Raw genomic sequence first — 25,318 nt, 5'->3', positions numbered from 1 at the left:
ATTCACCCGTCCACTTTTTCCGATTTACCACCCTATTAAATACCCGAACATTTATTTTTTAAGCATCTATAAATAATTATACCGTTCTAAGCGGAAAACATTTGCCGAGTAATACATAAAACAATTCATTTGATTTTTTCAACGATCATTTTAATATTCCAATTGTCTAGGAAGATCGATTGAATCAGCCGGAGTAAGTGTTCGGCGCCACTGCCGTACGCGTCACAATGGAACCTTGAGTGGGTCCGAAACGTCAACGAGAGCCGTATGGGCGCGCGTTGACGTGTGTGTGTGTGTGTGTGTGTGTGTCCGTCCGAAAAAGGAAACGATATTATTACAGGGGGAACATTTAACCGGTTCACGGTTTTGATTTTCGCTCGTGTAGTTCAACAGTTCACACCATCAATGTTCATACGTTCGCTGCGCGTTGTTGGTTGGTCCGGACGACATTTGTCCACTGCTCTTTGTTAAAAACACATCGATCACTCCAAGCATAGATTTCTATAATACGCTAAACAAGGAATTTGAAATTTTTAATGTTTATTATATAATTATAGCTTTTTTTTTACAAAATTAATGAAATAAAATATTTACATTGTAATTGAAAATTAATAGATACGCTACTCAATACGAACAATTTTAAATCAATAATTCCTAAAATAATGATAATGTAAGTTTCTAGAATTTACATTTAACTGGGTAAAAGCAGAGTTAACATTTTTTTCCTGAAACTCTGAGGGTGAGGAGGACTGAAGCTCCCCTAACTAATCCTCCTACAAGTACCAAAAAATGTGTTTTATTATTCGATTACAGTATAATCTCGACAGTGGACAAGATAGCGGCGGCCACTTGATTCATGAGTCACTGATATCGATGTAAATTATATATATATAGAACTTGTTCGGTCTATGGTGACATAAGAGTTCCTTATCTGTTGCATTATAGAAATCTGTGACTCCAAGTAGTTCAAGTGAATGGATCAGTTGATGGACGTTGGGTTAGGTTATTGTGAGGCATCATAAAAAAAATATACAAACAACCGGTGATCGAGGAGAAATCGCCCGGAAGTGTCACAAGAATACATTTTTATACGCATTAATGTAATCACGGTAAATGGATAACAAAGCTTAAGGGGATTGTTGCTTATTATTCGCACTGTTACACTGACATTATTCGAAGAATACGTTGTAATTTTTCGAGTTTGGTCGATTTCAACACGTGGCATAAAATATTATCACTAAATTATTTTTAAAAATATCCAAAAACATTGTAAACAGGAAATGTCTCGGTTTTACTGGTATGATTACGTTAGACGAAGGGCGTCTAAATATATTTCTTATTTCTTTTCATACGTCGACAAACATATTATAATTTATCGAGTTTGATCGATTTCAATGCACCTCAATATTATATTTATTGTTAAAATATTTTTTTTAAGCAATGTAAACCGGATATTAATCGACAGCTTTAAAGTAATTTTCCCTCTAGAAACATGTGCAACTGTCATAAAAAAAAACAATTTAAAACCCATTATCGTCTACTGTAAAACATTATTGATTTATAACGTTCTCACGGTTACTACTAAACTACATATACATTCAAACCAAAAAAGACGGTTTTTACTCCCGCTTAACTCATCAAGTTTCTTTAGGTATTTTCGTTTCGATTTACAACCCTATAGACTTTTAGATTTTCAAGCTGTGCTATTTTAACGACTCTCAGAACGTCAACTAATCGGTGGCATAAGTTGATTCTTAAGAATATTTTTTTATTTTTAACCAATTCAAGTTCAATAAATTATTTTAATTGTTGTATAATGTTTATTTTCGAAAACATTACAATATGTACATCCTAAACGCATAATATATAGAGTCAATAACACATTAATTGTTACTCATAAAATATGTCATGCGTATATTTTGTACACCTCTTTGTGTGTGGTAGCGGTAATAATTAATTGTTTGCGCACGCATTAAAAAATAATTGATATTCACGATTCAGAACGTTTCGAATAGTGAATAAATTATAGTTGGCTCACCACCATAGTTACATAGATCTGAATATTATTATATTTACCCGCTTGTCTTAAACTATTATTGTGTGGGGTAAAAGTTTTACACCGACATTTTTATAAATAAGCTAATACTAACTTATTGTATGTATATTATAGATTGACGAGATTGAAACTGTAGTTTTACCAGTCGAACTCTTTGAAATAATAGAAATTGATTTGGGTACAAGTATAAATTATTAATTCCCATTATACTTTCTTATAATTTTAATAATATAACAATATTATGGTAACTTTAAGTCGGGATAACAAATTTATCTACTAAAAAGTTTTCATTGAGTTGATATCTTATTTGCAATGCATAATTAATTTAAATTAAATACTTACCGCTGCGAACAAATATGATAAATTATTTATAGAGAAATAAAGATGTATTAATTATGTTAATATTTTTTAAATCACTGTTAAAGCATAAAATATAAGAATATAAATGTGTCGATTTATAATCGAACTTCTTTGAAATATTTCGTTAAAATTGAAAATAAAATACTGCAATACTTTGTAAATTATATATTTTAAAATGTACCCTAAGCATACATACTTAGCTGATATTTTCGCTAAGATGATATAGCATTCCAAATTGTATTATTTACCAATCGTATGATCAACGTACTGTGTTTTAATATATAACTCATTGCGAATATCAACGTTTATTTAATGCGTTTTCTACTCTGCGATCGAACTTTGTGTGGCCAGTCGACTGGAACCAAACATTTTTAACAGTAGTTTTATTTTTCCATCAAATATGTTTCTAATAATTATTACGGTCAAGTGTTCATAATACGTTTTCTTCCGTTTCGGACTCGTTACGAAACGTTTATTTCAAACACGGACGACAACGATCCGTTTTGTTCTATTCAACGCGTATATACTTCTTGGTTTTCGTTTATCAATGAACCGAATACACAGATCTCAGTAGGGGGATTTACCACCCCCTCCGATCGGACATTTCTCGTCCTCGGTTATTTTTCATTTCGTGTTAAATATTTTATGTTTATACAATGCAATGTCAAAACGACCTTCCGTAGCACTACGCGCGATAGAACTGCACACCGAAAACATAACGAAGATAATTATACATAATTACCCTACCGAGTGTAGTCCGCTTTACTGCAGTAGACAAAAAAAAAAAAAACCAAAAAGACGTAAATTGGTTTGGCTATTTAATTTATGAAAAAAAATTTGTTCGACTTCCTCAAACGTAAATATTTATGTGTTCCGTCGACTCATTACGTTTGAACCGTGTCCTTCGATTAACTGACATAATATGTGAGCATACGGTACACGAACACAGAAATAAAATTTATTTTTATAATATTTTTCGAGCGAACGCACTATTGAGTTTGGCAATTAATTATGCTACCGAACGAAATGTAAATAGGAATTTTTAATCGATTATATTGTTTTGTCTAACCATTTTTTATTTTTACTATTCAAAAAGGTTTCCAGAAATAATGAGTAGTGCTCGCAGGGCCTCGGTTTCTTTAAACGGAACCCTCCTAAATGGAATAGATATTCTGTTCATGTCTCCCAAAACTTCATTAATAACTTTTGGTGCAAATATTCGAGTCCTAGAGCACATGTTTGCGTTGCTGTTCGTCCTACGTCGTTTTTTCGGTACAATTTTTCGGGTTGCACGCACCGGTTCTTTCCGCAACAGTTGGACATGCGTTACAGCAGTCTGTCGTCCGCCGAAAGGGGTTTTTTTTTTTTTGTTGTTTTTTACCTGAACCAAATAATGATCGAGCATCGTATTCGTATACACGTGCGTGCGTGCGTACATTTCCGTTGCCGTCGCCGCGTGTTCAGCGAACGGAACGAACGGCGTATGTGCGAGCGTGGGCGCAGTTCAGTGTTGCTATAGGGACCGTGTGGTGGTCGGTTTCCAAAACAAAAGCCTCGAGCCGTCCCCGAGTCCGACGAGTGCTGTCCTAGCCCTGTGCACCGGCAGCAGTCGGGACAATGCAACTTTCCGCGTTCAGGTACACCCTGATGCTGGTCGTCCAACTTTCGCTGCTCGTCGTCGACCTGCTGTTCAACACGTTCATCCACCGGTACCTGGCCAACACGGGCATCTCGATTCTGCTGTTCGTGTAAGTCACAGTGCTTAATTTCCTGATAACTAGTTAGGGTACTCCGTCCCCCCCTCAATTCGAGCACTGGTAGGTCATCATCATCCTCGTCGTCTGCATAAATTTAAATTTGCTATACATTTGGTTAATTTATGATCATGTTTAGCGGTGCATTTCGAACGTTATGACGTTTAAACAGAGTTTTATAGTGTTATAATGTCGAAAACGATTATTTTGGAGTACGTGGGGTGGGTTTTGATTAAGGTTAGGTTAGGTTAGGTTGTCCCGGCAACATGTAAATGTTCACAATCCACCTCTGGACTGCGGACTTCAAGAACGATCTCATCGAAACATTTGGGAGGGTCCAATCCTTTGTTGTTTCCGTTCTATCGGTTTTTCACAACCCAAATAACCGCATAATTGTTGTATCTGTCGACAGGCTTCAAGATATCGGTCAACTGGTCGCCATCGCTGTCCTACTCATTACGTTTTTTCAGACTAATATTTTCCAGGTGACAACAATCTGCGCTTACACGTCGAACATAATATATGTTAACGTGTATCGCCAAAAATAGGAAGAGCGACCAAGGGGTAGATTTATCATTCTGATCGATTTTCCAGGCCGGTTTCATTGTGCTGTTGTTCAACGAGTTCCGGTCGACCATCATCGCCGGCGTCGGTTATTTCCTGCTCACCATATTCGTGCAGGTGTGGACTCTGACCAACCGTTTCAAAGGCCAAGTGTACTTCTTTTGGCCGGACGGTCTTTACATATTTTTCGTTCTCCACAAGTTCAGTAAGTGCGTAGGTCTTCAACAAGCGACTGGTTGCAATATACATAAGTCGTTTTTAGTAGTTAACCCGCAGACGATAGGTGAATTATTTTTTGTTTATCGCACGGCAGCACATGTTGTCAGGAATCAGAACATACTTGCTTAACGCGTTGAACAACATGTTTAAAGGTTCATATACTTTGCAGTATTAGCTGTTGAATGCAGTGTTCGGCTTGTAGAAATGCCAATGTATCCCAAACAACAATGTAACCGAGTGATTCAATCAGTCAACTAACATCAATTTTTCAATTAATATTTTAAACAGCACATTAATAATTTTGAAATAATAATATTAATATCACCTAATAACCATTGCTGGCGAGGGTTTATTTTATGAATAAAACATGAATAAAAAAAAAAATTGGAAAAAACTAGATAATATTTCATAAACTAAAAATCTAAAATGTATTAAAAAATAAGCATTCAAATAACTATAATTAGTGATTAACCTAAGTATTCAAATTTTTTGTAGAAAGTAAACTGTTAGATATCACTCAAAATTATCTAATAAATAAATGTGTCAACACAAATATTAATATCTTAAATTATTACAATGAGTCAACCTATTTTAACACTCAACATTGCTATAGACCATCAACCAGTTACTAGTGTTTGACCCATTATGTTCATCACTTTTTTGTGTAAACTACTTTTTAGGTACAACAAATAAAATAGGTTCCACAATTTTTAGCTTTTGAATGCTATTTTATGAACTATATTACTTACACAAATATAAATACAATTTTAATTTTCTTTACAGCTTCATGTTTGCACTATTATTTATATAAAAGAACTGCTTTAACGATATCAGACTCCAAATTTTATACTGATGAATGGATTAATCATCGTATAAATCAAGAATCAGGACATCAAAGTCCTAAATATTGATCAAGTTAAAATTAAGTGATCGAAAGCAGACCAGAAGAAAATGTCAAGACAATTAGCAATAAATCAAAATCACAAGAACTTATTTACATGGTAATAGTTATTACCAATTAACTTCAATTATTGTTAATTGTAATGGCATAGGAAATAAAGTGAGAAGTGTAACCGGAATCAGTTTGCACAACAATTGTTTGTTTATTAAATAAATAAAATAAATAATAAATATAGTTTAAACAAGTCACAATATCTTTAAATATAAATAAAATTTTTAATCTCAAATTTAAATACATTTATTAACTATATTTTATAGCTTGATTGGTAAACATCAAAATTTAAACAGATACGCTCTTAAGCAGTGCTAATAAAATATGGTTGATAAATTGAACTTTTAGAATTCAATTTGTGGAAAAAAAGCATTCAATATTTGAGAAAGACTGTTGGACTAATTTAGATGTTCAACTTTACCACATTAATTCAATAATTTACAATAAATTATTTTGTCAATTCATCAAAAAATAAATATATCTACCTTTCAACTTTTTAAAAAGTGCATGTACACATAAATAATTTAATTAAAATTAAAATAAATAAATAATAAAAACAAAATTATTCACTATCATTAGACGTTTTTTTAAAATAAAAATCACTAACCAAAGAAAAGTGATCTGATGGATAAGACATTGAGGGTACTCTATTATCACCAATATCTTTTTCTAATGGCATGTTTAGTATGCTACTGACAGTTAATTTATGTTTAGTGTAAAACATGTAGTCAATGGTTTGCATAACTTCGCCTTCGCCTCCTCGAATTTTCCAAGACGTAAATGGTGGTTCTGAGCCAGATACCTTATATGCACTGTCTAAGGGTAAAGCAGGGCAGCTGCACATTGTGTTATAAACTGGCTCCGTGGGTTCAGCATTAAAATCACCACAAATAATTGTTGGACGGTCAAGGGCATGAGAAGAGATAAATTCTAGAAGATCTTTTCCTTGTTCATTTCGTAACGTTGATAACAAAGCTCCTTTGCGAGCTTTTAAATGAGTAGTAGAAATGCATAACTCTTTTTCTGTACATTTGTCTTTTAACACCAATAATAAGGATACCTAAAGAATACAATAAAAATCGTAATAGGTGATTTATGTTTCGTTAATAAGCATACCTGATTGCTATGAACTGTCCATACTTGCAATATTTTTTCTTGTTTGTCTAGTAAATCAAATTTATTATTCTTGTAAAATATAGCACATCCATCGGGGCCATTGTTATCTTTTATATATACACATGGAGAATCGGGTTTAGGCACAAACAGACCGCTGTAGGATTGTGTTGCTAAAGCTCTGCTAAGGAAATCAAAATGATCAACTTCCTATAAAAAATAAATAACTAATAAAATATTTGGAAAGTACTAAAAGTAATTTATTTAAAAAAATTAACCTGTAAGCAAATAATATCTGGATTATGTCTTAAGATTTCTTCAAGCATATGACATCGTCTTCTTTTCCATTCTAAAGCTTCTAATGGACAGCTATCAAATTTATCATTATTCTGTCCCAATGCTGTAGTTAAAAAATTATAATTATTACTATTGATAAAATTATAACTCTACAACAAAATGTACAACCATAATAGTTACCTTGAGATAAAACGTTCCATTGAAGTACTCTTATTGGATTTCCTTCTATGCTATGTGGGTCTAAAAAAAATGCAATTAAAAATTTATCAAATAATCATAAACTAATAAATATAATACACATTGATAAGAAAATAATAATAAAGAGTATGTTTTTTTTTTTTTTTACTCATGTGCTTAATAGAATAATTTAATCCTAAGAATGGTAGTATTAATAACCATGTACCCACAAATTGTATTGACCAAACATTTGCAATAAAAATTTTCAAAAAATAAAATTATTTAAGGCATATGATTGATTATACTTTTTACCTAAATGTAATATTTTATATATAAATGATAAGAAATAAAAATGACAAAAAACATATTTTACTATAAAAATTTCTGCTCGTACGCCATAAATACTAATACAAATAAAAATAATAATTGTAGGACCATTTTCTTGATTTGTCATTGGTTTGTTTCAGTTTCTAAAAAGAATACTTTTAACACGAAAATTACACTTGTAACATAAACATTAGCATGGCTATTATATGTTTTATGAACAATAATAACAATATATATATATATATATATATATATATATATTAAATATATTATACTAACCATGTGAAACGGTTGAAAATGTTCTTTTTATGAGTTGTGAAAAAGTACATTGATCATTATGAGTGCGACAATAGTCAAGTAATTGCTGATATGTTACTTCAGAGTTAAAAACCAAATCTTTATCTTGAGAATCTTCATTGTCTATTTTAGTTGAAGAAGTAAAACTGCCCATCCTGAAAAGATTTGTCAATTTAAACATTGTTTTATTTTAATTAAAACAATTGAATTTAAAAGAAAATAATATGATTAAAAAGGATATATGAAATAATACGTTACTATGGATTCTTTTTACACATAATAGTATTAATAGACAAGCATGGTTCAAGAATTTGTTGACTAGATTTTGCTAATTAGAATAAATATCATTCAAATACCTAAACTATTAATTAAGATAATTAGAGGAAAAAACTAAAAATATAGTATTAGTTGGCTTTTATGTTTACATAATTCAATATATATCAACACAATTATTGTACGACTAATTGAACTATATAAAAGGATGGTAAAACTACTATCATTGTTATTATAAACTAAACTTATCATTTGTCACACGTCCGTAATTTAAACATTATTCGCTTGGGGGGCGTAAGCATCTGCAAAACCGACTCTTACCAAATATATTTTAACATGGTTGATGCTCTTGTCTTGGCAGACGCTCTAGGCCCGTCGCCCACACTACTGTTAGAGCGATACGATTTCGTTGGACACAGTTTTCGCGGTGCCGCAAGGACGGTGGTCCGCACAACCGGCCTAATCATTGAGAGCGGTAGTGGCGACGATGACAACAAAACGCATAAACCTTACAGCTATTGATATGGTGCATATATGTTTGAACCTATACTACCTACTCAGCTGACCGAAAAACAAGGGAGAAAGAGACAGATGATAGATAGGTATAGTGAGAACGAGATCGTCTAGATGAAACGTGAATGAAACAACATGTATAACACAGGCAGTACCAACAACAATTGTAAATAATAATTCAATTAAACAAAACCGTTTTACGTCCGGAAGCCGCGGTGCTCGGCAGCAAATACGTACAGTGTTTCTTGAGTGAAATTCTCGGCGCACCGCAGGTAGTACATGGTCGGAACGCGAACGGGCAAATAACGTCGTAAGACAATAGTGTCCCCCCACGGGGGGAATGCCCGCGCGTTCGTACGCGATTATTAATGTGTTATCGGCGACGATTGTTGCAAGCGAATAAAGAACGAGTGCGTGCGTCGCGAAACACGCGAGGAGCGACCGACGGACACGGGACGGAATAAAAGGGAATCGATTTGGATCGCAGCGCGTATCAATCCGTCGTGATAGCACCGGTCGTAATAATAACAATAACAACGGCAACAATCATTGTTCGCGCGGTCTAAGATAAGTTTAGTATATCTTAAACCGTGATTGTTCGATACGAATACCGCGTTATCACGTGACGACCCGGAGTGATAACGTCGTGTACCGCAATGGCGCGCTCTCGCGTGCGTCGCGGACCCCGAGCGCCGCCGGTCCGTCACGAGACGTTCGTCCACTGTACCCAGTGCCGTAGCAACCAAACATTGCGCCCTTACGTATTTTTTTAAAAATATTACGCTTATTAGATATTATTTTCAATGATTGCTTAAATTTATAACGAAGTATGTTAAATACTTTGAAAACAAATTATACGACATTGACCGTTGTGATTTTTAACATTAAATGCAAGATTTTTCATATTTGCGATCTCCCAGGAATTGCGCCCGGGACGTAGGCATCTCTCGCCACCCCCTTGCAACGGCCCCGTCAACTATACACGAACGCTCAGAGGGAACATGTTTTCGACGTGGGCGCGCACCCCTCCCCCCCCTCAGCTGCGTTAACGGTGTCGGACCCTTAGACCCCGTGTACAGCCAGACCGTGGTTCGAGACTTCGCTAATTTCAATAATTCAAACCGTTTTTAGCGTAATGTTAGGGCTCAGCCCTCATAACTTATAGCATTTACAGTTTTTTGTTTTTTTTTTTTTTTTTTTTTTTTATTGGTCCTTGAAACACCTATGTGAGCTATAAATTTGTTTCAGATAACTAGGAAGCTAAATACGAAGTTGTTCCATATTTTTGCATGATTCAAAGTATAAGTGTTAATTTTCTTTTTTAAGTCTTTTTCAGTTCCGAAGCATTTAAAACATTTTTTCTCAACAATAACAAGTAATTAAAGTTGTATTAATTATTTATACTTATAATTAATTCATGTTAGTTAACTAATTCTTCTTCTTTTGGTTTGAATTATATATTTATTTGTATCATATAGCGATGCGATCGGTATTTTAATAATAAGTGAAAATTGTTTTTTTTTTTACATATTTTTGTGTTGCTTATTTAGCACTTACATGAATATTTTTAAGAGGATATTAAAGCGCTTTTAACTACCTTTTTTAGAGCTATAAGTTATGAGTTCTGGTTACAATATCATGTTAATTATTGCAATCGTTCCGGAATGTGTAGTAATTAGACGGTTGTAACCAATAACGCGTATAACATTTGTTGTATTGCATACACATTGCATATCTGTTATTTACGTGTAAAACTGACACTCGTATATGAATGTAAACCGTAGAACGTGTAGAGTACGTGAGATAAGGGCATGCAGTAGTAGTAATGTTATAGTACATGTGATAGGTACGAGACACGAGTCTGCAAAAATAATTAATTAAAAGTATTATAATTGTTTTAGTTATTAAGTTATCACCTACAATCTGTATACTTTGGGTGACTAATGTAAACATGCACTTGAAATGTTTACGAATCAACAGCAGTAACGTGAAAATAATATCGCGCGATAATTATGTAATTTAACAACGTTATAGGTGTATTGTAGTACACTTTATAGTAACGGAACGTACCTCGGATGACTCGAACCATTTTATTATAAATCACGGTACTATTACGGAGTTTTAGACGTCTTCCTGCAGGATTAATGGATAGCGCTGCCCGGTGACCACACAAGAGGGCAATGGCGCCGATCCCTATGACCAAGTATGGCGACTGCCATAGTGAATTATGTGGTGGGTGGGTACTGGGTGCTGGGTAGGTGACACATGGCGTAATACCCACAGCCCAATGTGTAAAATGTGCTATGAAAGTATTAAAACTATTTAATATTCAACATTATTACGTAAAAGCACATCAGTTGTGGTACGCTGTTTACGTCGATACAAACCAGAAGACCATAATATTAACACAGATAATACGATAACGATAGTGCGATGTAATGAAAATAAATATTATTTTACATATAGAGTGAACACCTATATCGGATATATCATAAACTAATGATAAGTCACAATATGAAAATAGAAGTATTAATATCAATTTTGAATATAATATAATGGTAAGGTTTTAGCCCCCCCCCCCACCGTTTACACCAATTGGTAGGTGGGTAGGTACTATTAAAATTTGATATTCGCCATACTGCATTTTTTGTAATTCGGCGCTACTGCAAGAGGTTCCTGGGTGTTTTTGTAAACCGAACAGCGGGATATCGCGACATGAAAACTTTTCGCGAGACATTCGTGTTTGAAGATGTTGCGCAATAGTCGAGCAGACGATTGGGGGGAGGGGGGATATGAATGATAGGATACATATTGCAATTCGTTTTCTTTCCCCCGTTAAAGCCGTAGATATCGTTAGATAATGTTGTTTTTCGATTGCAAAAAGCTACGTATCCAGACCAGGCCCGTATTTAGGGGAGGGGGCACGGGTAAAAAACATGCCCGAGGGCGTCAAGTGTCAGGGGCGACAAAATATTTTAGTAAAATTAATTTTAAAAAAGATGTACTTAATGAAAAAAAATAAAAGCATAAAAAAAAAAGAAAACAGTATGTTTTATATGTTATAAATTGTTTGATTCGTTAATCAAAAAAAAACAAAAAAGTATTAAACGATTTTCATGCATAAGTTATATTTTAATCTTGAAGTATCTCGATTATGGACGGAATAATAAGTGTTATATTTTTCATATTGATTTTATGTTTTTTTTTTTTTTTTTTTTTTTTTAGGGGTGCCAGATCATGGTGGCCGGGGGCGCCAAATTTTTAAACACGGGCCCGGTCCAGACCACGAAACGAGTGTTTAGCGTTTTAGGATCGGAAATCGGAGCGCGAGTTGGAAGATTTTCGAACGTTGGAAAAACGCGGACGGAACGCACTACTGGCGCGGCAGAGACGGTGCGCGGTTCGATGACACGCGCGCAAGACGACCGACCGGTAACGGTACAACGCGTTGCTCCTGCTCGTGTGCTTACCTGATGGCGCACAGCAGCCGGACCCGGTCGACCGGTCCGCGCGGTTGACGGCGGTCCGTGTCCGCCGGCCGGTCCATGTCCGCCGGCCGGTCCGTTCGGACGTTCCGGTGTTGGGCGGGTGATGGACGCGCGCGCGCCCGGGAAACGCGCGCGACGATAACGGCACGCGGACGACGACTCGCGGCCGCCGCCGGACCCGGGCTCCTTTATACGCCGCGGTTCATGCAAATGAGCTGCCGATTCTTCTTCCCCGTCGGGTTCCGCCCGCGCGCCCCCCCGTTTCATTCGCCGTCGGATACGCGCGGCCGTTACGTTTCCGAACGCGGCGCGTGCACGACGTTTAAAAACATTTATTTATAGACCGCGTTTGTATCCCATCCCGTCCGATCGTCGCCGCGCGGACGTCGGTCGCAACGTTCTTGGTGCGACCGCGTAAAACGTTTCGCGTCGTCGAAACGTTTTCCACCGCCCACTCCCGTTTTCCGACCATCGTCGCGCGGACGTCCGTCTCGCCCCGCCGCCGCGCCGCGCAACACGATCGCGCGCTGCCGTGCGCCGCGCACCGCTCCACGTCTGTTATCCGTCCCGCGCGCTGTCATCGGCCGAATGATCGGTTCGCGTCGTCGCCGAAATTTTCGGGACCAAGATGGAATTGCACTCGAAACGCGTAAAACGTGAAACGTTTTCGTCCGCCGATTTCCCGACCGGTTGTTCGTGTCGGTGGCGGATTAGGGGGCAGGCTAGAAGGCCATAAAGCCTACGGCGGCTTTTTTTTTTTTTTTTTTTTATTGTTATCATTGACTTATTAGGTATATATATATATATATTTTTTTTTTTTATAATTGTCATATGATACACGAATAAAAATCGTTTTAAAACGTTATAATGCTATATTCATATGTACATTGTGTGATGCGTACCAATAGGCTATAGTAAGATTATTACAATTACTATTACAATTTGAAAATATTTCATTTGTAATAAAATATTTACGGTTAGTTACTAGTTATTATTAATAACTAGGGCTCGGAAGTTGTAGCACTAGAAATTTTACTCTTTAGCTCTTAAATATGCACTTAAAAACTCTAAAATATGAGCTATAAAATATAGCACGAAAAATCAAAAAATACGCATTTAACTTGAAAAAAATGTAATTTTACAAATTGTTGGGTTCATTAGACACAGTCTGGACTGATCGAATTATAAACTGTTAACAAAAATGTTAAATTACTTAAATATATTCATAAAAATATACTTATTAAATTATTTTATATATTTACCTTGGAAATTATCCTAGATTATTAAAATTTTTGATAATCTAATGCAATGATAATGAATATATTCATTATGTATAACAAGGGAATAATAATGACGTCAATAACTATTAATACATCAAACTGTCGATGAAAACATAAAATAATATTTGATGATATCTATTTATTTCCAATAATTAAAATTTTTTTTAAAAACATAACCAATTAAATACAATTATTATCAACAAAATTTGATTATTTCTTAAATTGTGTAAAAATATACCCGAAAATAGCACTACAAACCCTAAATTAGAAAAATAGCAATAAAATCCGTAAATATGCAAAAAATAGCAAAATTAAATTTTGTGTATGATACCCGAGAAGTGAGAAACATATTTGTATCTTACTTTGGATGTTCTAAAATGAACCAAGAATAATATGCATTTGCTAGGACTTCCGAGCCCTGTTAATAACTTATTAGTACCTATGTACTTATTGGGAACATCCGACTATCTGAGTATAGGTATTTTCAAATCTGGCTATTTATATTTCCGTTACGTGACTGTATAAGCATTGTTTATTTGTACTGGTAATAATGGTATCTGAAGTAAAATAATATACGTGAAATATTTTATTTTTAGAAGTTTTCTATTTTAAAGATTTAATATATATATATATATATATATTTTTTTTTTTTTTTTTGATAAAATAACTGAATACAATTTGAAGAGAAGGGCTTAGACCAAATATTGTTGGTTCCTTAGTAGAGTGATAGGGGGGGGGGGGGGGCAGAGTGATTAAGCCCAGGGGTGCCAAAACGCTAAATCCACCACTGGTTCGTGTACAAACGAAAAACTACTTGTAATCATAGTAATACTTTTCATGTAGCATCGAAATGCATTTTAGCGCTTGATCGACAACTATAGAAATGTTTATTGTCCAGTGCAAACAACTGAAACCCTTGATTTTTTTTTTTTCTATAAAACTTCTGTTAGGAGGGATATGGTGAGTAAGTGATTATTTTCACGAATTTAAATTTATTCGTGTATTTTTTCGGAGTTTTAGGAAAAGATCCGCTTCGAATGCGTATTATTTTTTAATTATCTGATACGAAAGCGTTCGCTAGTCTTGGAAGTGGTAAAACACCGGAGTCTTAAACACTATTCATGGTTCTAATTTTTTTTACGTCTGATGTATCTTACAGTTAATTGTTTAATTAGTTACAACTGGGTTCAAAAAATATCGAAAAAATTCCAAAGTAATTTTCCTGGGCAGACTTTATTATCAACTATAAAAGTAGTTGTATAATTATATTTATTTTTTGGATCATCTGTACGTGACGTAATTTTACATCAATCTTACATGCGGGGATAATAATTATTGTACTTATATGAGATATCTATGCTTCGACCTGTAAGAGTTATTCTTATTTTTTTTCTATTCGTCGAACGACTCAATTTATATTTAATTATACACTTGCATCAGTTTCGTAAAATTAGTGGATAAACCAACAAGTGTGACGTATATTCTAGGAAATGTATTAAATGTTCCTCAATCCCTTTACCTTGTATATAGTTGTATTTGATTTTAGTATTGCATACAAGTATTAGTTTTTCGATTTGTCTCTCATACATTTCAAGTGTTTACTAATTATTGTAATTGAAATAAAAATTATAATTTTTTACACATTATGTGTTACACTATTATCATAATATAGGTGTACATTCTAGTTCATCTACTTTTATTAATTCTGAATCAGACTGATTAAAATCCATTTTAAAAACACGTTATGGTTATGCCATTTAATTTTTTATTAGATTATACTATTATAATTTATAAATATATAAACAATAAACAAACGGTTTACTTATTTATTTCTATGTAAACTATTTATTTATTTATTTATATTTTAATTACGAGTATTAACCATTTAATAATTTTTAATTTTTATATTATTTATTATTATTATACTATAATTTGTTGTTACTTAATTGATTTTCACTTGAACAAATACTCGACTTGGTAAAACGCTTTAAGTTTAGTTCAAGTACTAGACTCGACTCGATCAAATCAATTGTTGTACTCGTGAATATGAGTATTCGATTTTACTCGACTTAATCGAGTATTTGACTTTATTCGACTTTAATCAAGTAATCGAGTTTTATTATTTATTTATTATTCGAGTTTTAAACTCGTCTCGACACGATATAAAAAAACAATACTCGTCCAACTCTAGTTTTTACATTAAAATTCTTATTTGTGATGAGTTCTTAATAATTTTTAATTCGGAAAATTACATAAAGATAATAATATAACGATTTTGAAACAAAAAAAATTCCTGCAAACGGTTGAGTGTAACTTTTGACAACTATGATTCAAAATAAAAATATATCAACTAAATAGTTTTAACATATATTATCATAATTAAGTAATTACAAATTGACGTAACGTCATAGCTAATCATATTCTATTAAATAAATATGTACCAATACATATATAATGTAACTACATGTATACTATATACTACTATATAATTATGCAAACGTTTCTTTTATCATGGTGGATTATTAAAGTTATTTAAAAATATGGAAAATTGTGTCAAACAGATTTATTTAATTAATACAATTATTTCTAATAATATGTTATTATACTTAAAAATGTTGGTTTTATAATATGTTTGGTAGATACATTACATTTTACATTTAGTTCTTAGTTTTTAAATTTTAAATAAGTCTTATGTGGATATCATACTGAAATGGAAATTATTAGGGTACGTGTTGAAATCAAAAATACATTTATATTATAAATTTAATGGTGATGAAACATAATTAATTACTTCCTAATTTATTTTGGCACTAATCTCAAAAATCTTTAAGAAAAAAATTAGCTTTCATTTAAAAACTCTGCATTATGTAGATGAAATTTGGTTTATCTACATTACATTTTTAACTAATCAATTATGTATATTAACTAATAGGCAATAGGTATATAGGTATATATTGGCATATGATTAAAATTTAGATTAAAATAAATGTTTATCGCTAATATTATCATATACCGATCAATCTTTAGTCGCCAAATATCAATAAAAAAATATGACTATAATTAAAACTAACAACTAATAACTACAATATATTCATTTTCCACATTCATGATTCTAACTGCAATGTTGGGATTTTCTTAAGTTTTCAATGTCAACTTCTCTTTGTGAACATATGAACATGTATGATATAATAAAGACAAACCTTGCTTTTCGTGAAATTACGAATATTGACTTGTTTATTTTTGTTGGCAATTACTCATGAGTATTTTAATCAAGGCAAAATGTTTTAGTTTTATGTCTTTAAGCTTTGCTTACTTTGCTACTTTTTGTTTTACATCAAGGTTCATTATTTCAGTTAAAGAAGACAATAACTAAATGTCTATTATAATCAAATTATAATTATATTTTCAGGTACTAACTATATAGTAATCTGAATAGAGTCATAACCGACGAATAATTCTTTTTTCAATGTAATAAAAATGTATAAATGTTTTATACTGTTTATTTTATTGCAATGGAATTCAAATTTACTGAAAATTGTAATTTATATTTTTTAATAAACATTTCCATGAATGAGTTTCAATATAAAATAGTTAAGAAAATAATTAATTTCTGCAATTATTATCGGTACTTGTAATATATGAAAATTTATTTTCAAATACCAATATCTATTGGTTATTTTAAATTTGTAAATTTACTTTAAAACATTAAATATGTAAATAAAAAATTATAAAATCGATTAACTGTTTAGCAATTGATTTTATACGAACACTAATAACATTTTTACTTGGTTTTAACGTATAATTTGAAATTGCAAATTGAATAAACATTATGTATTTATATCAGTGAAATAGCAAAACAAGTAAAATAATTATTTAACACTTACAAAGTTATATCCATTAAAAGATGCACTGGGGTTGTACTATTAATAATTGTCTTATTAGAATAAAAACTATGATAAATGTCAACGGAAGAAATAATTTTTGGCTCTTTTTATAAGAGTTGCTTATGATGTGGCGACACACCAATTACTAAGAGGCCATAAGACCTCAAAGAATTTATGTGTAGGGTTTCAACAAAATTAATTATTTAACATATGTTTACATTTGGTTGAATGAAGTAAAATTAAACAAGTTTAAACAAGAATCCTAATTGCAAGTTCTGTATTAAACTTTATAATTTAGTAATAATTATTGACCATAGCCATATTTTTTTTTTACGCATATTTAAAAAAAATTATATATGATTTGCTAAATGTAAATTTGAATGCGAAAAATTAATAAAAATATCAAATAGACCAACAAAACTAATCAAAATATCATTTGGTATACTTTCAAAGATCTGTCAAATATCTTTACCTATAAACTATTTTATAATTAAAATATCATAATTGTAATATTAATAATAGAATATGTATACTATTAAATTATTTTTGCTCATTATCAGATAAATCTATTAGAACTTTTTTTAATTTTATATCAAAATAAAATATCGGAAATATTATAAATATTAAAAGAAATGTTTCATTTAAGATGTAAAATTATATTGATAAAATAAAAATAATTCGTTTTTATTAAAAAATAACCTTGAAATATAAATATTGAGATTGTCATTTGTAAAAAAATTAAATTATCGTGGTTCATAAATATGGAAGTCTATATTATTTAAAATATATATACATATTTTATTATTTAATGACAGTAGATATCTTTTATAAATTATTTAAAATTTAAATTCAATGTAATAATCTACTTATGGAGTGGGGAAGCTATATTTCGATTATTATCGGATTAAATGAAAAAAATATCTACGATACACTATAGGTTAAGTTAAATATATATATATATATATAAGCCCAAGATAGTGAAACCGAAAATAATATTTGAATGTTTTATTATAAAAGACATTAAGATAATTATTAGGTACTGCATAATATTTCCATTTGACATAAAAATCATTTTGAAATTTCTTTACATTTAAGTTATATTATATGAACAAATGATTCCCTTACAAGATTCTATATTTTCTGAAAATTAATTAATCAAAATATAATAACCTTGAGCCAGTTTCATAAAAAAATAACTTATGTTTTTATTTTATTTTACTTTTTGTAAAATAATTAATTATTTCATTGTATTTATTTTGTATAATATAATATCCAATATAACCTTTTGAAAAAAACATCTGCATCAAGCTAATTGTTAGTTTATATTAAAAAAATGTAACTCAGAAAAAAATCAGATATTATCAGAAATATCAAAAATTTGTTACGCCGTATGTATAATATTTATATATACTTATGTTAAGTGTTATTAAATTATAGATAACTTCTAATGAATTGTGTTTTTAATTTATCAAGATGTTTTGTAAAAAATCGAAACCAGATTCTTCTATAATTAATTCAAATTAATTAAATTAATTAAATAATTAATTGATTAACAAAGAAATGTAAGCATTTTTTAGCAAACATTATAATATGGATAACTGGAGCTATTTTCCAAAATATTTTCAAATGCTATGATTATTCCTTTCAGTTATAAATTAATAGAACACTTATATTTTGCTAATTAATTTTTAACTGTTTTATCACCTTTTCATGATCATATAAACAATATTTTATTAATAAAACCTAATCAATAAAAGTATTTGTGTTAAATTTATCTGAATTATCTGTTAGTTTTGAAATAAATTGACTTTTAAGATTTGTATTGTTATTATTACTATATTTGATAATTAATACAGAAATTATTATAAGTAAGACAAATAATAAAATATTTATGAACAATTTGAAGTTGATACCATGGATTCGAAAAAATTACTTTGCTTAAACTTTAAAGGTGATATAGTTTAGAAAAAGTATGTTTTTACCAAAAATAAATCAATTATAATACATAAATTTAGTAAATAAAAAAGTATAATTTGAAGCATATTTCATATTATTAAAATTTACTAATCTATGATATTTATTAGGTTAAAACTTACCGAACTAAGTACAAAAGTAGTTCCCTTGGTGGCTCATACGGTTGACCCGGTCTTAGTCCTAATTCAACACTTCTTGCTTGTAAACGCCTTTTTGCTGCTGGTGATGTCATTAAACTGACACTGGCAAGAGTTTCTGCCAACTCTAGTGATCTTTTGATTGCGGATAAATCGTATCGACATGGCTTTTCCATTGTGTTCTAATTTATAATGAAAAAATGAGGAGTATTTTTTTTTTTTTTATAAAAATGCAATCTATCTAATTACAAAGATACATTTTATTATTATTATTCACAGATGTGATAAAATTGTTTTACTTACAAAGTTTAAAATATAAAACACTGACGAGAGCAATGATATTAGGAACCGGCAGGTTCACTGGTGAGAATAACAACTTTATGATTTTTCGAGCAAGCAAAATACCACTTGAAAGATAATTAATAACAGCGTTGGATAATATAATTATAATAAAAGTGAAAAAAAAAATAAATTACCATTCAATTTTCGTTGGCAATCATACGTAACATAATAATTGTCCAATGGAAAACAAATGATAATCAATACGGTTTTACTCGTATTAGTTCGAACAGCGCGGATATTTTTCCATCAGTCAGGAAGTCGTACACACGATAACTGTTGAACGACGTTGTCTCGACGAAGAGACTTCAATGCCGAGGTCACTACCTGCGGCCGGCCTTCCAATGCGCAGCTTACCAGTACGGTGTTTAACATTCACCGGTATCATTCGACCAATAGTTTTCACTGATATAATTTCCTTTTTTTTGCCCACTTGAGCACCTGTATCGTGCAAGAAAAAAGTCATTACACAATTCTACACTCATTTTTCGACAATTGCATGGATAGCTTGAGTCTTGTCCAACAAACTAACGTAGTTAAAAGGTACAGAAAATGAAAAATAAGTGCATTTTTTATTTATTATTTCGATTTTTTAACTGTGCAGTTCTGATTTGAAAACTAAGATTTAGGTACAGCATTAACACATAATTGAATACATATTATTATTTTCTATTATTAAATTTCGAAATGAAATGTGACAGATAATACGTGTGATTAGTTGATCTATAACGACGCATATTATTTTGTTCATACGTTATTTTCACATGTTATTAAACCATAATGGTCTTTATAGTATTGCTATCAAAACGTATCCTAAGTTGTATGTGGACAACTTGATCGGCCAATGATAACAGAAAAAGAATTATTGAAATTCACTGACTTACACAATCCATTGATCGATCAAATGTATCGCTATAATGGTGATCCTACATTGAGTAAATGAAAAATATCTATGTATACTTCAAGCTATTATATAGCTACTAATTTTAATATAATAGAGCGATAAATGTTTAAGTAAATATTTAAAAATATTACTTATCTTATTTTTATCTTTATAGTTTATCTTTACGAATTCAATTTAATTTTTGTTGCATTAAAAGATATTTATATGAAAGGCAATATAATAAAGGTATACTGATTATAAGCATGTTGAATCTATGTACTATTTCTACAACTATTTAATAAAATGTCTTATGGTAAGCATTCCTAGTTGTTGTAAAAAATTCAACAAATTTTAGCAACTATCTACTCTGCCTATTGGGAAATCCACCCTCTGGCTAAAGCAGAGTACCTACATTTGTAATGAATAAGTGCAGCGGAACACGTTGAATATTAAAAAAATTCTCTACTCATAACCTCGCAACCCGTTATCAATTATGACAAGACGATTCAAATTCACTTTTCCCTATAAAAAATTAATTTATGGACATGCATTGATTTTATGGCACGATCTTGATTAAAGTGATTGTTTCATGGTCGGCCAGTGCATAAAAGTCATTATATTTTGAATATCATGATCATTATTTTGATACATATAATATATACAAAAGAAATTATAAAAACGACATACTATATATAGGTTCAATTGTACTATTTTAATAGATATCTATTTGAATAAATCATATATAAAAAAGTAGACTACAATACCTACCTATCTGTAAGTGTGCTATAAACATAATATATTAATATTCTTTGGATAAGAAATTAGTAACGTAATGCGAATATTCTGTAGGCTGTAGGACATTTTAGAAACTCGATTCATATAATCTAATAGAGTGGAGCAAAAAGCGCTATTCTGGATTATGTATAACAATATAATTGATAGGGAAAACTGCAGTAAGTAATAATAAAATAAAATGTATCTCATTTTTTTTTTATTCGAGTACCTATATATCAACATATCTACTAGTTATGGGGTTTAGAAAATGAATAATACGAGTATATTTTGACAGAAATTTTAACATAATAAATTTCCTTATTTATTTAGTTTCGAACACTTATATCATATTATAAATAAATATTGATAATTTACAAGCTCAAAGGCATAATTATGAAGGATTCCTCTATACGAAATATTAGCGTTTTTAACATATTATTCTTTAGGAGGTTCAAAAATACATCTAATATTCTAATATTTAGGTATGTATAATTATTAATTTATTCTTAATTAACTATAATATATGTTAGTTTTAAATGTAGAGATATCATTTAACGGTATTACGTTTACTAGAACCTTTGTATAGTATCATACTAGTCTACCGCACAATAATGGAATATGTAAAACTGTTTTTCAAATAGACAGACATTTTTTGATAGTACTTTTATAAAAAGTTGCTGTAGTTATTTGGTTGTTAGTGTTCACTGTTATTTTCGCAATGATTACGTGTGATGTGAAATGTGTTATGTACCGAAATTTCTCGACCTACTAGAATTATAAAATTAATTTTAGATCATCATGTGTTTCACATAGGTTTCCTTATGAGATTATTATCGACTACCCTAACCTAAGTTTGATACTTTTTTTAAGAACAGAATTCTATTAATCGGGTTTAATAAAGTAAATATTGAAAAAAATGAAAATAAGTGAGGATTCAATAGCCTGCGCCGAATTATTTATTATAAAATTTTTTAAATTCATATAAATTATAGTTTATATCTTTAATAGATATTAGAAACGTTATTTAACCAAAACAATTTTTATTTATTTAATATAAATTGTGTAACCAAAATATTTAACATATTTTCTTCTTGTCTTACAATATGTAACGTACGTCATTGGTTCTAATTCTCAAAGTCATGGTAATTTTTTCATCGAATTTGGTTTTATGATAAAATACCGAAATGATAAGTAACACTTAAGATATTTAAAAACAACGAAAACAGAAGACAATAGGGTTTATATCTCGTTCTCACAATGAAATAATCAACTTAGGTTAAAAGAATTAAAACTAATTCGTGGTAAATTAATTAGGTTAAAAATATAAGAATCTTTTAACTTCGTGTGCGCGAAAGAATCACGTGAACGTTTACGTACAATAATAGAAAGACAACAATGGATGCGGGATCCCACTCCACCCCACCTAATTCCAATCCATTGCGTAATTATGTAGTAAATTTGCAAATGTGTGTAAATTATTATTTTGAATTTCGAAATTGTTTCCAGTGAAAATAATAATCAAGTAGAGAGTCAACTTGATGCAGACCCCTCCCCTGTATTTTGAGATATTGAAAACATAAAAACATAAAAAAAAAAAACAGTTCAGCGAATAATTAGAAACAGTTGTGATTTCCGTAGAAAAATAAAATATTGATCGCAAAAACGTCCGCGCGAAAATATTTACATATACTTATACGCACGAGTGGCGTTGGAAAATGTATGCACCGTCATACGTACTTTTATCGTCCGGCGTACACCAGGGATTGATTACGGTGAACAGTGTGGCAGCAGCGCGTTCACACGTGTGTGGCATTAGCGTGTATGTGCAGACTCGTAGAGTTACCAGTTTGCTTATCGAACTCCGAAATCCGACCGCGATTGTGCTGCGGGAACACGGCCGCGGGGATTATTATTGGTAACGAAAAACGCGACCGCTTCAACACGCAGTCATATCTGTTGTAAAAAAAAAAAAAAAAAATAATAATAAATTCAAATCGGTTACTCAAAGTGAACGGATCACGCGATTGTTATCACGAGCGCAAAAAAAAAAAAAAAAAATTATAATGATCAACGCGTGCGCGCGTATAACTCGAATCAACTTATGAATCAACTTGTTGAATCGACTTGGCCCGGTTACGTTGCACGTTTACAACTCCGTGTAACGCGCGTTCGGTTAGCGGTGCGGCCGCGAAGGGGAAGCAGAAATGGGGGAAAAGATAAAAGTACACGACCGAAAACCGGATCCCGCGCGATTACGCCCCGAGTCCGCGGCGTAGTGCTTCTGTTCGGAGGTGGAACTAGAAGAAACTGAACAAATTTTTTTTCTCTAATAATTAATACGCAATCATACTTGTTGAGTTTTGACCTGATATCAGTATTTTACAAAGTTAAAAATATCAAATTGGTTGTTAACGATTACAATAATTACACCATCAAAAATTTTACGCCTGGGGATGAATCCCCGTATTCCACCCCGGCTTCTGTTGCGCCGAGAACGCGAACGCGCAACACCCGCGGTAAGAATATCGACGCGAACACGTGAAACCATCGGCGCGCGCGTTTCTACCGTAAGTAAGCAACAGCGCCAACGAGCCCGCAGATGCAAGCGCGCCCGCAGGATAAAATCCCACCCGGCGCAACATTAAAATTCTAAGGGCCAAAACAACGTGCACCTGAAAACAGACGAGAACCAAGTCGAATGCCATAGAAATCGGTACTCGGGAGGATTTATAAGCGATACGCAGTCACGCGTAAACATTGTGGACTAACGAACACGATTACAAATTTTAGACTATCTAAATGTATGAACATTGGTTACCGAACTTCGTAAATGGATTTCAATGAAATCGTGTTACGATTAACACGCGTGGTGCGCGTTAAATCGACAACGGCCTTGAAACGAAAATTCCCAGTAGGTTAACAGACGGTCCCTTTGGTCCCCACCCCCCTGGCGCGTGCGCCGATACATTATCGTTGATCGTCCACGTAGGGATATTAGGCTGTGCGATGTACGTACCGTTATCGATGCGAGGCGTACACCCGGCGTACGATATCGATTGTGATGAGCGCGCGCGCGACGTCCGCCTACGATTGTTTCGGGCACCACAGCGCGCGAAAAGAAAAAAAAACACTGTCGCGAAAACAAAAGAAAAAAAAGATAACGCACGCGCGACGCGGTTGTATGCGTTTGCGAAACACTTTTTTATAGACGTACAACAACGGGTTGTGTGCACTCGGTTGTTTACCGTGTGCGGTGCAATAACGTTGTGGCCGCGGGTCCGGTGACGACGGCGGACCGCTGACCGCGTGTGCCGGGGACGTGGGGAAGCGTTATGTTGTGCCGGCCGAGAGAGGAAAATCTTTATGTGTACGAATATTCGTTATCATCGCTATTATTATTATTATTATTATTGTTATTCGCACGAAAAGGCCACGAGGAGGGTACGCGCGTCCGTGTCACCTTGTCAGCGAAAGATTAATGATATGTAATGACCGTAATGGTGTGCGGGACAACAACGTCTTATATAAAGCCTAAAAATAAATAAATATTTTTTGTGCACGTTGTTCCGTACGACCGAGTAACATTTGTACAGTATTATGTGCGTGGCGGCCATCGTAACGGTCGTTGTGGTACGCGCAATATGATGTATGATGTAT

The 25,318-nt window shown here is 32.3% G+C and overlaps 2 protein-coding genes across 6 annotated transcripts; one reads left to right on the top strand and one right to left on the bottom strand.

The window, feature by feature from the left end:
* The first annotated feature begins 3,895 nt into the window (after positions 1-3,895).
* LOC112685763 (transmembrane protein 138-like) lies at positions 3,896-6,032 on the top strand. Of its 2 annotated transcripts, none has more exons than XM_025557741.1 (4): positions 3,896-4,164; positions 4,583-4,655; positions 4,765-4,939; positions 5,123-5,293. In XM_025557741.1, the coding sequence occupies exons 1-4, from the start codon at positions 4,034-4,036 to the stop codon at positions 5,209-5,211; spliced, it is 468 nt and encodes a 155-aa protein (XP_025413526.1). In that variant the 5' UTR covers positions 3,896-4,033; the 3' UTR covers positions 5,212-5,293. The 2 variants fall into 2 exon arrangements, with proteins under 2 accessions (XP_025413526.1, XP_025413525.1); XM_025557740.1 differs by lacking the exon at positions 5,123-5,293 and adding an exon at positions 5,737-6,032 and having other exon boundaries at positions 3,900-4,164.
* Positions 6,033-6,433: 401 nt separating this feature from the next.
* Positions 6,434-24,946, bottom strand: LOC112685762 (nocturnin). 4 transcript variants are annotated; one of them, XM_025557736.1, is made up of 10 exons: positions 24,678-24,946; positions 23,399-23,614; positions 20,142-20,445; positions 19,969-20,072; positions 19,651-19,847; positions 8,099-8,271; positions 7,496-7,555; positions 7,297-7,418; positions 7,022-7,228; positions 6,434-6,965 (listed from the first exon to the last, which is right to left on the bottom strand). In XM_025557736.1, the coding sequence occupies exons 5-10, from the start codon at positions 19,839-19,841 to the stop codon at positions 6,468-6,470; spliced, it is 1,251 nt and encodes a 416-aa protein (XP_025413521.1). In that variant the 5' UTR covers positions 19,842-19,847; positions 19,969-20,072; positions 20,142-20,445; positions 23,399-23,614; positions 24,678-24,946; the 3' UTR covers positions 6,434-6,467. The 4 variants fall into 4 exon arrangements, with proteins under 4 accessions (XP_025413521.1, XP_025413523.1, XP_025413522.1 ...); XM_025557738.1 differs by lacking the exons at positions 19,651-19,847; positions 19,969-20,072; positions 20,142-20,445; positions 23,399-23,614; positions 24,678-24,946 and adding an exon at positions 12,373-12,565; XM_025557737.1 differs by lacking the exons at positions 19,651-19,847; positions 19,969-20,072; positions 20,142-20,445; positions 23,399-23,614; positions 24,678-24,946 and adding an exon at positions 8,711-9,500.
* Positions 24,947-25,318: the final 372 nt, after the last annotated feature.

This window comes from Sipha flava, unplaced genomic scaffold (genome assembly GCF_003268045.1).
Source record: "Sipha flava isolate LNK unplaced genomic scaffold, YSA_version1 290_pilon_pilon, whole genome shotgun sequence".
Lineage (NCBI taxonomy): Eukaryota > Metazoa > Arthropoda > Insecta > Hemiptera > Aphididae > Sipha > Sipha flava.
The sequence above is the reverse complement of the archived record's forward strand: the minus strand, read 5'-3'. Positions and strand labels throughout refer to the sequence as shown.

Coding starts and splice junctions, on each gene's coding strand:
- LOC112685763 (XM_025557740.1), top strand. CDS start 4,034: ATGCAACTTTCCGCGTTCAGGTACACCCTGATGCTGGTCGTCCAACTT. Junction 4,165..4,582: donor ATCTCGATTCTGCTGTTCGT/GTAAGTCACAGT, acceptor ATCTGTCGACAG/GCTTCAAGATATCGGTCAAC. Junction 4,656..4,764: donor TTCAGACTAATATTTTCCAG/GTGACAACAATC, acceptor TCGATTTTCCAG/GCCGGTTTCATTGTGCTGTT.
- LOC112685762 (XM_025557736.1), bottom strand. CDS start 19,841: ATGGAAAAGCCATGTCGATACGATTTATCCGCAATCAAAAGATCACTA. Junction 8,272..19,650: donor CTACTTTTGTACTTAGTTCG/GTAAGTTTTAAC, acceptor AAATCTTTTCAG/GATGGGCAGTTTTACTTCTT. Junction 7,556..8,098: donor ATTTTCAACCGTTTCACATG/GTTAGTATAATA, acceptor CATTTTTTTTAG/ACCCACATAGCATAGAAGGA.